The sequence below is a fragment of the Caretta caretta genome, chromosome 3 (assembly GCF_965140235.1).
Source record: "Caretta caretta isolate rCarCar2 chromosome 3, rCarCar1.hap1, whole genome shotgun sequence".
NCBI classification, from domain to species: Eukaryota; Metazoa; Chordata; order Testudines; family Cheloniidae; genus Caretta; species Caretta caretta.
Window position 1 is genome coordinate 211,276,373 of NC_134208.1, and position 15,097 is coordinate 211,291,469.

General features: G+C 44.6%; 1 protein-coding gene across 1 annotated transcript in view; it reads right to left on the minus strand.

Annotated features, from left to right (window-relative positions):
* MRPS5 (mitochondrial ribosomal protein S5) overlaps positions 1–15,097 on the minus strand; it is a 95,724-nt gene that overhangs the window by 36,862 nt on the left and 43,765 nt on the right. Inside the window, exon 5 of the mRNA XM_048842224.2 lies at positions 10,328–10,362. Coding sequence (XP_048698181.2) covers positions 10,328–10,362 — 35 coding nt within the window. The remainder of the gene's footprint in view (positions 1–10,327; positions 10,363–15,097) is intronic.

Genomic DNA, 15,097 nt, shown 5'->3' on the forward strand with positions numbered 1-15,097 from the left:
ACACGGAAGGCCCCAACATTACCTAACACCTTCTCTGTCGCGTCCAAACCGGCAATCATCTGGGGCATGGAACTGTAAGAGCAAAAGCCACTTGCAACAGTACACCATGAAGCTAAACAAAAGCAAAGAACTCTCAGGTACTGTTAGAATATTTTAGTTTAACTACTGCAACAGAGGTGTGACTAAATTAAAATAAATTCTATTTTGACACACTTGTTAGAAAATAAACTTTGAAATCCACAAACGGCCACCCACACTTGTAAGAAAAATGTATCTCATGGTTTTTAAGAATTTTGTGCTTTGCTGATCCCCAGGATAGTCATGACCTGAAGAGCCATATGAGAAGGCGTGGTCTATTTCGTTGCTACAGAGGAGCTCCACCTGGGTGGTGGCAGACCAGCGAGGAAAGTGAGATGATGCCTCTCTCCCTCCCCTGGCAATGCTGGGAAAAGTGTTCCTGACTTGGTAGCAGGTGCTTCCACTCCATACAGAACTGTGCAGAGAGCACAGAGAAGTCAGTAAAGGGTTCAGCTGTGCGAGCACAAAGGGGAGGATGTTTCCTTGTGCCCTCTTCATTTTGGCTGCTTGGGTAACTGCCCAACTCTGAGGACAGAAAGGACATTTCCTACTAGGTATTGTTTTGTTTTTTTTTAAAACCTCAATTCAGCCTGTCAGGGTGGCTCCTCTTAGTGGGGTTTTGACCTGTCTAAGGGATCCCGGTTTACGTGCAGTGAAATTAGGGCTCAGCAGAGTGAGGACATGTTGTTCACTGTTTCATTACTTTCTGCTAAAGTATAAAAGAGTGGGGCTACGTGCAAGCAAAGCGGAGGAGCGAGACAGCATGTCACCATTGTGAGGACCCCTAGAGCCTGAGCTCCTCTTACACGAGGGTTGTGCAATCACACACAGGTGAACAGAGTCACAGAAAGTGAGGTACTGCTAGCATTGGGACTGATCTTCATTTACTAGCTAAAGCCTTTTAGGCCACACATTCATATTATTTTCTCTCAAAGCATTAATGCTCTCGGGGGAAATCCTAAACTGATCAACTGCTATGACCAATGTGTCATGCACATTTATTCTCAGGAACAAAGACTGTTTATTTCAGGGAACCATGTAGGAGCAAGAATTGCCTTCAGAACGGAATAGAAGACACAAAAGTGTTAAGTCAAAGGGAACTTCTGCTCATCCCCCTTCCTTTGGGGGAAAACAGATGGAACTTAACTGTCTAGCAATTATAACCCAGAAAAACAAGTCTACAATCTGCACCGAGTGGTATAAAATATGACTTAACGCGCAGAATGATGACATCTGGCATATGATTTATTGATTATACCACAGTCTATGATGAATCCTCAGTTAGTTTACTCACAACAGCAAAGATGAAATATCTTCAGAAAACAGCAGTTCAGCAAAACTTCACAAGGGCTACGTGAATTAAAACTCAGTGAAGCAACTCTTTTTGGACACACATCATCTATCTAAATAAAGCAAAAAACTATTTTGTGTAACCTGACAAAACATCACAACACTTTAATCAATCAAGATATTTCATATAAGTCATATAGGCTATCTGGCAATCTGTGCAGACTAAACATTTGCAAACTTTTATACATACATAGGCTTATTTTCTTAGTGAAGAAAAAGAATGGAATGATTCTAGTGTGTTATTTCACCACCCAGTAGTAAAGAGTTTGCCAACGCATCTATGATAGAGCTCCCAGTTTAGAGTTGGGAACACAGCTACTGAAGCTCACTTCAGGTGCAAATCAATTCTAAAATGTTTCCAACTCTGGAGTTATCGATTTTTAAATTTTCTCCCTTGAAACAGAGAAGGAAGAAGCATGGTCTAGTGGCTTATTACTATAGTGCCTACGAGCTCTGGTCACGGCCCAGGACCACACCATGCTAGGTGCTGCACAAACAGAACAAAAGGACAGTCCCTGCCCCCAAAAGAGCTTACAATCTAACTAGAAGAGAGACAGATGGACAGAGTAGGGAATACAAGTAAACAAGTAGATAATATCAAGTCGGGATTCTTAGGTTCTATTCCCATCTCTGCCACATACTTCCTGTGTGACTACAGAACAGTCACCCACATTTTCAAAAGTGGGCTCTGATTTTGGATGTCCAACTTGAGACAACTTGGGCTGGCTTTTCAGATGTGCAGAACATTTATAACTCCAACTGAAGTCAAAGAGAGCTGTGGATTCTAAGCATGTCTGAAAATGCAGGTCCCAGGTCCCCCAGAAGACCTCACATGAGAACAGACAAAACAGTCTAATAGCCAGGGTAGTTGTGGCAATAATACAGATAGCCAGTCACTTTCCCATTTTCTTTTTGTGAATACAGACTAACACGGCTGCTACTCTGAAACCAGTCACTTAAATAAGTGTCTTGTCACATTCAGCGGTAAACAAGGCTTGCTTTTAGGACCATCATTGTGTTTCTGCCCTTTGTTTCTCTTCCTTTCCTCCTCCCAGTGTGTCTTCTTCTCCTCTCAACACTTTCCCCCAAGCAGCAACTCCCACTTCCTTCCTATAAGCTTCCCTCCTGCACTCTTCCCTCATTCTATATGCTAATATGATCAGCAGTGAAATAGTTATGAAATGTCCACAGTAGGCTTTACAATTAATATCCCAGGGAGTCTTCATTAGGCTTTACAATTAATATCCTAGGGAGATGAATGGGGTAACGGAGTGCCTCACACAGTTTGTTGCTCCAGGCTGTTTGCTGAGTCTGATGACAACACTGCATTGGTGAAAACTCCAGGTTTCAGAGTAGCAGCCGTGTTAGTCTGTATTCACAAAAAGAAAAAGGAGTACTTGTGGCACCTCAGAGACTAACAAATTTATCTGAGCATAAGCTTTCGTGAGCTAGAGCTCGCTTCATCGGATGCAAGTTTAGTTACTGTATTATCAGAATACTACTACTTCACAGGTCTTATAGATCTCAAAATGCTATACAAAGAAGGTCAGAATCATCATCTCCACTTTACAGATGGGAAAACTGAGGCACAGAGCAGGTACGTGACTTGCCAAAGCAAGCCAGTGGCACAGCCTGGACTAGAACCCATGTGTAAGAGCCATATTCTACACTTGATCTTTGAAGACTTTGGAAGATTTGCACAAAGAGACCTGCTGTGGATTAAGGCGTGTATAATGTCCTAAGCTTATTCCCCAGACCTCAGATCATGATTAGAAATGGAGTTAGAAATCTACTAAATTTAATAACAAAACCGTTGGATACTAATCGAGTAGGAATGTTCTCGTATCGAAAACTATGATAGATCTGGGAGAGACACAGGCTTTTCATTGGGCCTATGTCTAAGAGGCCGATGCACAACTCTCTAGTTAGAAAATATCTCAGCTGCAGAAATTCATATGTAGTTAACTGGCCAGAAGTCACTGACAAGCACCATCCCGCCGCAGTTGTTCAGGACTATTGCAGGAAGATGCATCAAGAGAACCCTTAGCTGCAGCCTGTAGCTAGCTTTCGAGAATGACATGCTATCATAAAATACTAGATCCATTCTTGGTACTTATTATATTATTTACATGCCAAAGCTATGCTAGTCACATTCCGCAGGGCCCATCCAGCACCACAGGACCTCCCTGGCTGCTAGCTCTGCACAGCTTTCTGCAGCTGCCTGAGGCCACCTGCTTTTGAACAGCAGCAGCAGAGACTCTGCTGAGACCCCTTCACCATATACGGAAATCACACTCAGTCATGGGAATGAGAGTGTCCCTCCAGCCCTGGTCCAAACGGGGGAAAGCTATTCACGTGGGGAAGGAAGCACTCAGTTATAGGGAACCTGTCAGCAGCTGCAGATTACTATTTTATGGAGAGGGGATGGTACCAAAGACTCTGCTCTTCCTTCCCAGGTAAATCTGTCAATTACATTGATCTGATTTGTCTTCCCATAGGGGATCTCAACTATACTTACTGCAGGTGCTCCAGGAGCTGGGCGCATTGGGGAACTGGAGTACAGGCCTTCTGGCAGGCAAGGAATTTGTTCTATGGGTTCTTTTTCCTCTAAGTATGTGTCCCACTCCCAGCTGCAGGACAGAAAGAAGGCTTTCTATAGGGCGTTCCATGGTGCCAGAGTCTGCAGCTGCCCAATGGTGGTGTGTCTTTAAAAGCTTCATATATATACTGTGACAGGGTCGGGCCAGATGGCCACAGAAGAGTGATCCTATTGGGATCCAGGAAGTGGATGGGCGGAAGCTCGCCCACTGCTAAAGGATCCCCCCCTCAGCCTAAGAGGGGGATCCACAGGACCTGGAAACCAAGTAAAATAGAAGAGTGATAGAAGGCAGATATATTAGCCCCAGATTACGCAGGTCCCTTTTCCCTGGGTAAGGTAACAGGGGAGGTTCCAGAACAATCAGGAACTTGCTTGAACCAATTAAGGTAGGCAGACTAATTAGGACACCTGGAGCCAATTAAGAAGCTGCTAGAATCAATTAATACAGGCAGGCTAATCGGGGCACCTGATTTAAAAAGGACTTCAGTCAGTGAGGGGCGTGCAAGGAGCTGAGAGTGAGAGGGTGTGCTGCTGGAGGACTGAGTATAAATGCTATCTGGCAACAGGAGGAAGGTCTTGTGGTGAGGATACAGAAGGTGTTGGGAGGAGGCCATGGCGAAGTAGCCCATGGAGTTGTAGCTGTCCCACAGGTGTTACAAGAAATACTGTAAACAGCTGTGATCCACAGGGCCCTGGGCTGGAACCCGGTGTCAAGGGCGGGCCCAGGTTCCCCCAACCCCCTATTGGATATAAGAGGAGTTGACCTGGACTGCGGGTCCCACCAGAGGGGAAGGTCCCTGGCCTGTCCCCTGACCCACTAGGTGGATCAGCATAGACTGCGGGGATTGTTCTCCTTCCTTTTCCCCATTCTAGCCAGTGATGAGGTTAGCTGAGTGAACGGCAGGTTTGAGCCACTAGCAAAAGTGGCCAAACTAAGGGCTGCTGTGAATCTCTGAGGACAGCAAATCTGCCAATAAGCGCAGGACCGACCAAGGCAGAGGAGGAACTTTGTCACAATATATTTTGGATAAGGTCATTAGCTTAAATTCTTCTGAAAAAACACATGCTGTGAAATTTGTAATCACATATAGAATTCCAATGGAGGTGAAGAGAACTTATTTGCAATTAAAAATCAAAGATCTATGCATGTGCACAGATCCTACTACAGGTCAGTCAGCTCCACTGTACTTCAGAGTCTGTCAATTTCCATTATTTATCTCTCTTCTGAGGTGTTAATAATTGATGTATAAACATAAAGTTAGCTTGGAATTGAAACAACTTTGTTAATAACCACTCTTACCTGTTTTTAAAATAACATATGAAAGTCTGTTTTAAAGTGGCAGTAAAAAGATTATGCTTTTGTAATTATGCAGCATTTTAAAATACAAGATTTCAGAGGCCATTGTGATGGTTTATGCCTTTGCAGTACCTTTTCCTCTCCCAATTTCCTGCTGGAAACTCCCTCTGAAAAATTCTCTTCAGAGCTGTCAGGTCCCAATGTGCAGCCCCATAAAAGGATCACTGGCACAGTTCACCGCTTTGAAAAGCTGCTAGAACCTGCCATTTCACGTGGCCCCAATGTCTGGTTCACTGGCCTACAGTAAGCTGCCACAATTAGCACATAATTGACCTTCCCTCCTTACTTACCCATGAAGGAGAAGCAGAACTATTTTAAAGGAATAAAAATAGGCCGTGATTTTCACAAGCGACTAGTGATTTTGTGAGCTGAGTTTTTGGGTGCCCAACTTGAGACACCTTAAAGAGGACGAATTTCAGAGGCAGGTGGCTCAGGCCCACTCAAGGGGTCTGAGACACTAAGGGCATAGCTGTCCAAGAACTACTGAGCTCTGATGGAGGTCCGAGTGGCGAGGCTGCTCTCACTGCCCCAGCCTCACTGCAGTCAGGGGAGAAAGGGGGAGCATGCTAACAGAAGGCAAAACATTTTTGGCATTCGAACAGTTGATATCCATTCTGAAGGACACAATACCTGCATGTGAACTGGTGGCAAATGAGTCACAGACATCGACTTTGTTCTGTATCTAAGGATATCACTAAATATTGCCTATGCAATGTCATTGTTTCCATAGCAACTAAAGCATTTCAAATGGAACAGAGAGAGACTAATATAAGACAAATGGGGGGGCATAAACATGATATGTGATGGCATGGTGTTGTGTGGTGCTAAGCGTTAACGTCCACTGTTTTTGGATGAATTGCATAATTCATTAATGATATTATGATATCATAATGATATCATAATGAATTATGAACTTCACCATTGATAAATAATGAGGTCATTCCAGACCTGTGCAATAAAAACTTTATACCTCCCCACCACAAAGTCTCCATTTTTGTAATATTTTGTTTTCAAATTGAAATTAAGTTTTAAATCTTTTAAAATCATTTTCTCCTATCAGTTCCCTAAAACCATGGCTGGTGAGGAACTTGGATGGATAACCCTTAGCCTAAAGTTTTGCCATCAGTTACGGAACATTTTGATAGCAATATGGGTTTAGTAACCAATATCACTTCTCACTACCTCCTCACTTTGCACACAAGGATCACACAGAATTTTGCAAATATTAACTCATTAAGCCTTACAACAACCAACAATATTTTCCACAGAAATACACACAAAAAATGCAGAAAATAAACAATCTAACAAATGTACATATTTCACGCAACTTATTTTTGAGAACCATACTGAAAATAGCTTGTAAGGCCCTTCAACTTGTATTCTAGGAAATAGGTCGTAATTGCAGATAGCACATGTAATTTTCCTTGGCTATAACATTCTCCATCCCCACACCACATTTCAGAGGCGAGAATCATTGCTCTATAGAATATGATGTAGTGCAGAAGGCTCAATAAGAGTTTTACACTTTCTGTAGTTCCCTGATCCCCAACATTACACTGTATCACTTTTCTTGTTTCTATCTTCCTCAGAAGTGTTAAAATGCTGCGGTGTGAACTCAATAAGGATTATACATGAGTTTTTGCTCACACATGCTTTTGGATCACTTTATTTTTATAAAGTAATCTGAACTCAGCTGCCACACTAACATTCACCATTACCAAAACCTGCCAAGGCAACTCGGGAAACGTTTCTAACATTTGTTAAGGTGGTTCACGGACTTCAGAAAGTACTTACGACATACAGGATGCATTTTAATGTAACTGCTGTTAAAAAAAATTCCAAAGATGTTGAAAAAAAGCAACCAATCATGAAGTTGAAGATTCAGAACAATTCCAAAATATTTCACCATGACTAAAGACAGAGGTAGGTCTGAGGGAATCTACAGTGTCAAGGCTGAACTAGATAGTGGGAACTACAGCCAGTGCCGTATAGCTTGCTTATCAAGAGGAGATAAAAAGACCAGTGGAAGTAAATATAGCTAGGCATTAACATCTTTTCCTCAACAGTTTAAAAGGTACTAAAATCTTATCCAATTAGAGAATATATGCTGACACAAGAGCATTAAGGTTGAAGGCTAAACACAAAAAAGAAGCTTGCAAGAAGTGGAAGATTGGACAAATGACCAGGGAGGAGTATAAAAATACTGCTCAAGCATGCAGGAGTGAAATCAGGAAGACCAAATCACACCTGGAGTTGCAGCTAGCAAGAGATATTAAGAGTAACAAGAAGGGCTTCTTCAGGTATGTTAGCAACAAGAAGAAAGCCAAGGAAAGCGTGGACCTCTTACTGAATAAGGGAGGCAACCTAGTGACAGAGGATGTACTCAATGTTTTTTTTGCCTGTCTTCACGAACAAGGTCAGCTCCCAGACTACTGCACTGGGCAGCACAGAATGGAGAGGAGGTGGCCAGACCTCTGTGGAGAAAGAAGTGGTTCGGGACTATTTAGAAAAGCTGGACGTGCACAAGTCCATGGGGCCGGATGCGCTGCATCCGAGGGTGCTAAAGGAGTTGGCGGATGTGATTGCAGAGCCATTAGCCATTATCTTTGAAAACTCATGGCAATCGGGGGAAGTCCCGGATGACTGGAAAAAGGCTAATGTAGAGCCCATCTTTAAAAAATGGAAAGAGGAGGATCCGGGAAACTACAAGGCAGTCAGCCTCACCTCAGTCCCTGGAAAAATCCTGGAGCCGGTTCTCAAGGAATTAATTCTGAAGCACTTAGAGGAGAGGAAAGTGATCAGGAACAGTCAGCATGGATTCACCAAGGGCAAGTCATGCCTGACTAATCTAATTGCCTTCTCTGACGAGATAACTGGCTCTGTGGATGAGGGGAAAGCAATGGACGTGTTATTCCTTGACTTTAGCAAAGCTTTTGACACGGTCTCCCACGGTATTCTTGCCAGCATGTTAAAGTAGTATGGGCTGGATGAATGGACTATAAGGTGGATAGAAAGCTGGCTAGATCGTCAGGCTCAAAGGGTATTGCTCCATGTCTAGTTGGCAGCCGGTATCAAGCAAAGTGCCCCACGGGTTGGTCCTGGGGCTGGTTTTGTTCAATGTCTTCGTTAATGATCTGGAGGATGGCGTGGACTGCACCCTCAGCAAGTTTGCAGAGGACACTAAAGTGGGAGGAGTGGTAGATACATTGGAGGGTAGGGATAGGATACAGAGGGCCCTAGACAAATTAGAGGATTGGGCCAAAAGAAATCTGATGAGGTTCAACAAGGACAAGCGCAGAGTCCTACACTTAGGAAGGAAGAATCCCATGCACTGCTACAAACTAGGGACCGAATGGCTCTGCAGCAGTTCTGCAGAAAAGGACCTAGGGGTTACGGTGGACGAGAAGCTGGAGATGAGTCAACAGTGTGCCCTTGTTGCCAAGAAGGCTAACGGCATTTTGGGCTGTATAAGTAGGGGCATAGCGAACAGATCGAGGGACGTGATCGTTCCCCTCTATTCGACATTGGTGAGGCCTCATCTGGAGTACTGTGTCCAGTTTTGGGCCCCACACTATAAGACAGATGTGGAAAAATTGGAAAGCAGAGGGCAACAAAAATGATTAGGGGACTGGAACACATGACTTATTAGGAAAGGCTGAGGGAACTGGAATTGTTTAGTCTGCAGAAGAGAAGAATGAGGGGGGATTTGATAGCTGCTTTCAACTACCTGAAAGGGGGTTCCAAAGAGGATGGATCTAGACTGTTCTCAATGGTAGCAGATGACAGAACAAGGAGTAATGGTCTCAAGTTGCAGTGGGAGAGGTTTAGGTTGGATATTAGGAAAATCTTTTTCAACAGGAGGGTGGTGAAGCAGTGGAATGGGTTACCTAGGGAGGTGGTTGAATCTCCTTCCTTTGAGGTTTTTAAGGTCAGGCTTGAGAAAGCCCTGGCTGGGATGAGTTAGTTGGGGATTGGTCCTGCTTTGAGCAGGGGGTTGGACTAGATGACCTCCTGAGGTCCCTTCCAACCCTGATATTCTATGATTCTAAGGCTAACCTTCCATTATCAGCCTTAGGATTGTGGTTACCAACACCATCTTAATCAACCTGAAATTTCACATGCTTGAGTTTATGCCAGGTTAGCGTTTTCCCTAGGAGGTCTGAGGCACATCAGGTAAAGCATTTGGGAAATTAAAAAACAAACAACAAAACTTCCTGGGCTTTTCTGGTTTTAAAAAGAGGGAGGGGACCGACCATGCACACCTCTTGTAATTGACTTGCCTATTTGCTTCTGTTTCTTCACAAATTGAGCTATTGTATTTGCCAGGGGTTCTCAAACTTCACTACATCGTAACCCCCTTCTGACAACAGTTACTACATGACCGGGGAGTGGGGGGTGAGGGAGAGAGGAGGGAGCCCGAGCTCTGATGCCCAAGGTGGGGATGGAGATCGGGCTTCAGCTTCAGTCCTGAGTCCCAGCAAGTCTAATGCAGGCCTTGGTGACCCAATTAAAATGGGGTCGTGACCCACTTTGGGGTCCTGAGCCACAGTTTGAGAACTGCTGGTATTTGCTATATAGAACTTTGTTTTGTAGTAGGAGATAATAGGGGACATGAAGAAATACTCTCTTCAGCCAACTTGCTTTAGCTTAAGGAAGAACTATGCACAAGCGTTATTTTCAAACATTTGTCTTTTCAATGTCATACAAAGCTGCCTCTGAATTCGGTACTATCTGTATAGCACAGAAGATCAAACATCGGTTAAAAGAATGGCAGATTTTATTGTGCATCTGAAATAGAACATTGTTTCATACTTCCCTCAGTCCATCTAGCTCCCATCACAATAAAGCTGATTTATTAGAGGCTAATAATTAAAGTGTAGGATTTAATCATCATTATTTTATATTTAAAAATATAAGTCCTTGAAGATTTTTGCAACACTTACCTCAATTACCCTGGAGTCAAAGTCTTCGTAAGTTTCTGTTGGGAGAAAAACAAATACGTACTTCATTTATTTGCTCCTAATTATCAATACAGCACTAGGGTGATCTGTGATGACAGTTGATATAATATTACAAAGGGACAAAGCTTCTTATACAAATCTAATTTAAAATCTCTGCAGCATGTAGACTAGGGTGACCAGACAGGAAATGTGAAAAATCGGGAGGTAATAGGAGGTAATAGGAGCCTATATAAGAAAAAGACCCTAAAATCAGGACTGTCCCTATAAAATCGGGACATCTGGTCACCCTAACGTAGACTCTGTGAGCATTGCTTGCAATTTATGTACACTAAAGTCCATTGCTTGTCTTCTTTACAGTGCTGTGTGAAGATATTTTTAAATGATCAAATTCATTTAGAAATGCATGCTCCCTAAATTCAAAGTAAGATAGGTATTCAGCATATTTATAGAGTAACGTGCACCTTTAGTTTTCCATTTCAGGGTACACAAAGTTCAGGTTGGTTGTGGATTACTGGTCTCTGCCCTTTGGGAAACCCCAGCACGCATCATGCTGATAACCCAATTTGCCGTGCAACCTCACTGAAACAAGCCTATCAAGACAAGATCAATCCAGGGAGGTTTTGCCCCGTTTGCTTATAATACAGCATAATTCCGTAAATTTCTTAATAATCTTATTTTATATCCCATTGGGTATGATAAAATATAAAGTTTTGGAGCCATTCACTATGGTTAAGAACAACATGGAACTTGCCTTGTCAGCAAGGTTCTGTAGTATGATGTCAGAAGCAAAGCACACATACTGGGGTATCTTATGGAGCAGAAGGTGGGGATGCATGGCGAGTCATTGAGTTACAGTATAAATGGAACAGAGGTGTTATAAATGTACTGTTTATCTCATTCCAATTATTTGGGGCACTCAGCATACATTTCTACATTGAGGAGAGCAGAGTCCGTCTGCAGAGCATGGGAGCTCTATAGTTGCACAAAGACATCAGTACCGAATTAGTTTCTGCACTGAAGTCGGTGGTGCATTGGAACTATGGTTATAACTAACTACAATACTGTGATGTATTTCCATTTCAAATGTCAGCATTAAGTTTTCTGTAAAAACATGGAAAGTTTTAGTCCTAAATTATCTTGAAAATTTAAAATTACAGAGTTGTGAAAGTTTAAAAAAAAAATCATGACATTTACTTAAATGGAACAAACATTTTCCCCACCCCTCCATACTTGTAACAACTCAACAGTTAAACAGATTTGGGTTCAAACTTCTTACCTTTTCCTTCCCCCCCATTCCCCAGAAACATCTGGGCTGAGACTAAGCGTGGAAAATGCCAGATCAAATGGCAAACTTCTAAGTTATTGTAACTTTAACTTCTATAATTAATAACAGATCTCTCCGAAACAATAATTTGTTTTACACTAATGCCTTGAGACTCCGACCAAAACCAGGATCCACTGTGTAACTAAGAGACGGTCCCTGTCACAAAGATCTTATAAATCAAAATAGCCAAGACAGAGTGGAAGAAGGAAGTAGAATTATCTCCATTGTAGAGATGGGAAAAACTGGTTACCTACCTTCCCATAACTGTTGTTCTTGTAGACATTTTGGATATATGTCCATTTCACTGTAGGTGTGCGTGCACCCCATGCACAGGTGTTGGGCCAGTGGACACGGCTTGTTAAAATCTCTGGATTTAGGTGCACGCATATCCCATGTATGGAATCCACAAAGGGACCAGCACTCAAAGAATTTTATTTTCTTCAGGAATTTGTTCAGATCTCAGATCTAAACTAGGCCTGAGGCCCCCTTTTGCTTTGGGGATCAGGAAGTAGTGGAAATAGAAGCCTTTTCCCCTGCGGGAAAATGGAACTTCCTCTATGGTCCCTGCCTGAAGAAGAGACTGGACCCCCGTTGAAAGGCAATCTTGTGACGGTGATCCCTGAAAAAGGATGGGGAGGGATAGAAATGAACTGGATGGCATGCCCCCATTCCACCATGTTTGAGACCTACCAATCTGATGTTATGTGGCCCCAACACTTAGGAAACGAGATAAGCGATTGGTAAATAAAAGATGGGGAACAGATGGAACTAAGGTGGCTGGTACACTGTCCTTGAGTATCCCTTCAAAATGCCTGTTTGGAAGGTGGCGGGTGGATGGTATGAGCCCACTGATGCTGAAGAGGGCAATGGGGGACACCTCCTATAATCCCTTTCTATTTTTTTTTGGTGGATTTTGGGATTGGGAAGCAAAACTCTGGTGTCAGAATGGCTGCTGTGGAAGAAATTGCTTCCCCCCTCCCCCCGTCACTGGAGTATAGATCCCAAGGGATTTCAGTGTCGGTCACCCTGGAATCTCTGAGGCTATGAATCCTGTCGTTCATTTTCTCTGAAAACAGATGGGGGGCTTCAAAAGGGAGGTCTTGGATCGTGTGTTGGACCTCTAGGGGAAACCCAGTTGACTGCAACCATGAACACCTCTCTCATATCCAAACTATTATCCAGCAATGTTTTGGAGGGCAGTTCTGGCAACCAGTTTACCCTCCTCACTCATCACTGCAAAAACTCTTGTCTACGCTCCTCTGGTAACTTGTCTTTGAACTTTTTAACATTTTCCCAGAAGATGAAGTCATAGCGACTCGGGGTGCCTGCTGGTTTGCAATCCTGAGTTGCAGGCTTCCTGAAGAATAAAGCTTGCAACCAAACAGATCCAGCCTCTTTGAGCCTTTGTTTTTGGCGTGAAAGCTTGATGTCCCTGCCTTTCCCGCTCATGGTGGCTGCCACCACATGAGAGCCTGGGGAGTGGGTGGTGAGAGTAGAAATGTTCATAGCCCTTAGAGGGGACAAAGCACCTCCTCTGGGCTCATTTTGCTGTGGGGGACAGGGAGGAGGGTGCCTGCCAAAGAGCCATGACTGACTCCAGGATGGTTTCATTACCTGGTAGAGCCACCCTAGCCGGGGTCATTGATATCAGGATGTCCATCAACTGTTGAGACCTTTCGGACACTTCTTCTGCCTGAACGCCAAGTACAGAAGCCACTTTTTAAAGGCTCTTGAGGGGCTCTGTGGTCCTCTGATGTGGTGAATAACCTGAGGGTTCAGTAGCCTCAGTGGACGATGAAGGAGGAGGCAGCAGGCCTCTGACATGGTTGCTGGTCCGGAGCTTGCAGGGGGGGGCTGCCCGCATGAATACCAGCTGCTTGGTACCGGTCTCAGTAGCAGGTATCGAAGAATAGTGCTCTTGGTGCCCAGAACCAGTCTCTGCACCGGATTCGGTGGGGGGGGGGGGGCGGGGGAAGAGTGCTTTTGGTGCCCTTGTCTCCAGTGTGCCAGGAGGATTAAGGGCAGGACCTGGCTGGCTGGAGGGGGAATGCCCCACAGTGACCAGAATGGCCATGGGTATGGGCTTGGGATCCCTCCTTATCCAGGGCATTTACCTTTAGCTGGGGCCCAACGTTGGTTTTGCCACATGGCACCGTGGTGCCAATGACTCTGATGGGGGGGAACATGCTATGTCCTGGATGGGACAGAAAGGACCTCACCTCTGAGCCTGAGGAGTCAGATGCCTCTGACAGAGGAGGGGCTGATGCAGAAGGGACTAGAGAGAGACAGCCTGAGCCCGGGGATGGCAGTAGCGGGGAAACAGAGGAAGCTTTCCTCTTGACAAGACAGGCTTCAGGGGAGGCTTGGGTAACCATGCTGCAGGATCTCAGTGCAGCAAGCTATGAGCCGCAGGCATCTGCATGGGTTGCAGACCTTCTGCTGCCAATGATACCAGTACTGAGTGACTAAACACATTTCTTGCAGCTGCATATGTGTCTGGGGTGGCTGGGTGCGGCACTGCCTGCTGGCTCTGTTAACGTCCTTTAGGGGAGACCTCAACAGACCTGACACAGGCCCCGAAGGTGGAGATCCCCCCGGGGAGGTGATGAGCGTTCCAGGGATAGCCTTTCTCCCAAATGCTTTGTGGTATGTCTGCCTCTGTCTTGCTTTGGTACTGACACAGAAGAGCAAGAGGAAGGTCCGAGTCTTTCCTTCGGTACCGAAGAATGGGACCGAGGAACTGCAGACATGTCTGGTGGGGTGTTCTGTACCAAAGCTGATGTCGGTGGGGCGCTTTCCCTCTGTGACGACTCTGACGGGGGTCGAAGTGCTGGCTCCATGAACAAGCCCTTAAGCCTCACTGCTCTCTCGCTTTTTGGGAGGGCTTGAAGCTTTTCCAGATGTGACGTTTGTCACTAATGTGGGATTCTCCCAAACATTTAAGGCAGGATGGATGCTGGTCACTGACTGGTACAGGCTTTGTGCAGATCCTGCATAACTTAAACCCCGAAGAGCAAGGCATCATTCTGGTACTGGTCCCAGTACCAAGAAAAAAGGGTCAAGAGAGACCAAAACCAAAACACCTAGCCCTAAACTATCAAAATTGACTAAAACTAACTATACCCAACAAGCTACTAACGTACAGCTATGTAGAAAGCAGAGTGAGGGAAGTACGTGAATCACTCAAGCCTGAATTCACTCTGACAACCCTCACTAGCATTAAGGAGGAACTGAGGTGGGCGGCTCCGCTCTGATAGAAGACTGCAGTGGTGTATGGCAACAGAGGGTGCTTGAGCCACCTCAACAAATACTGCTGAGGAAAATAAATCTCTGATGTCTGTGCCCGGGGTGCATACACACCTGCCATGGCACCAACATTTGCAATCCCTGGAAAAAGAAGTGAGGCACAGAGCGGTTAAGTGACTTGC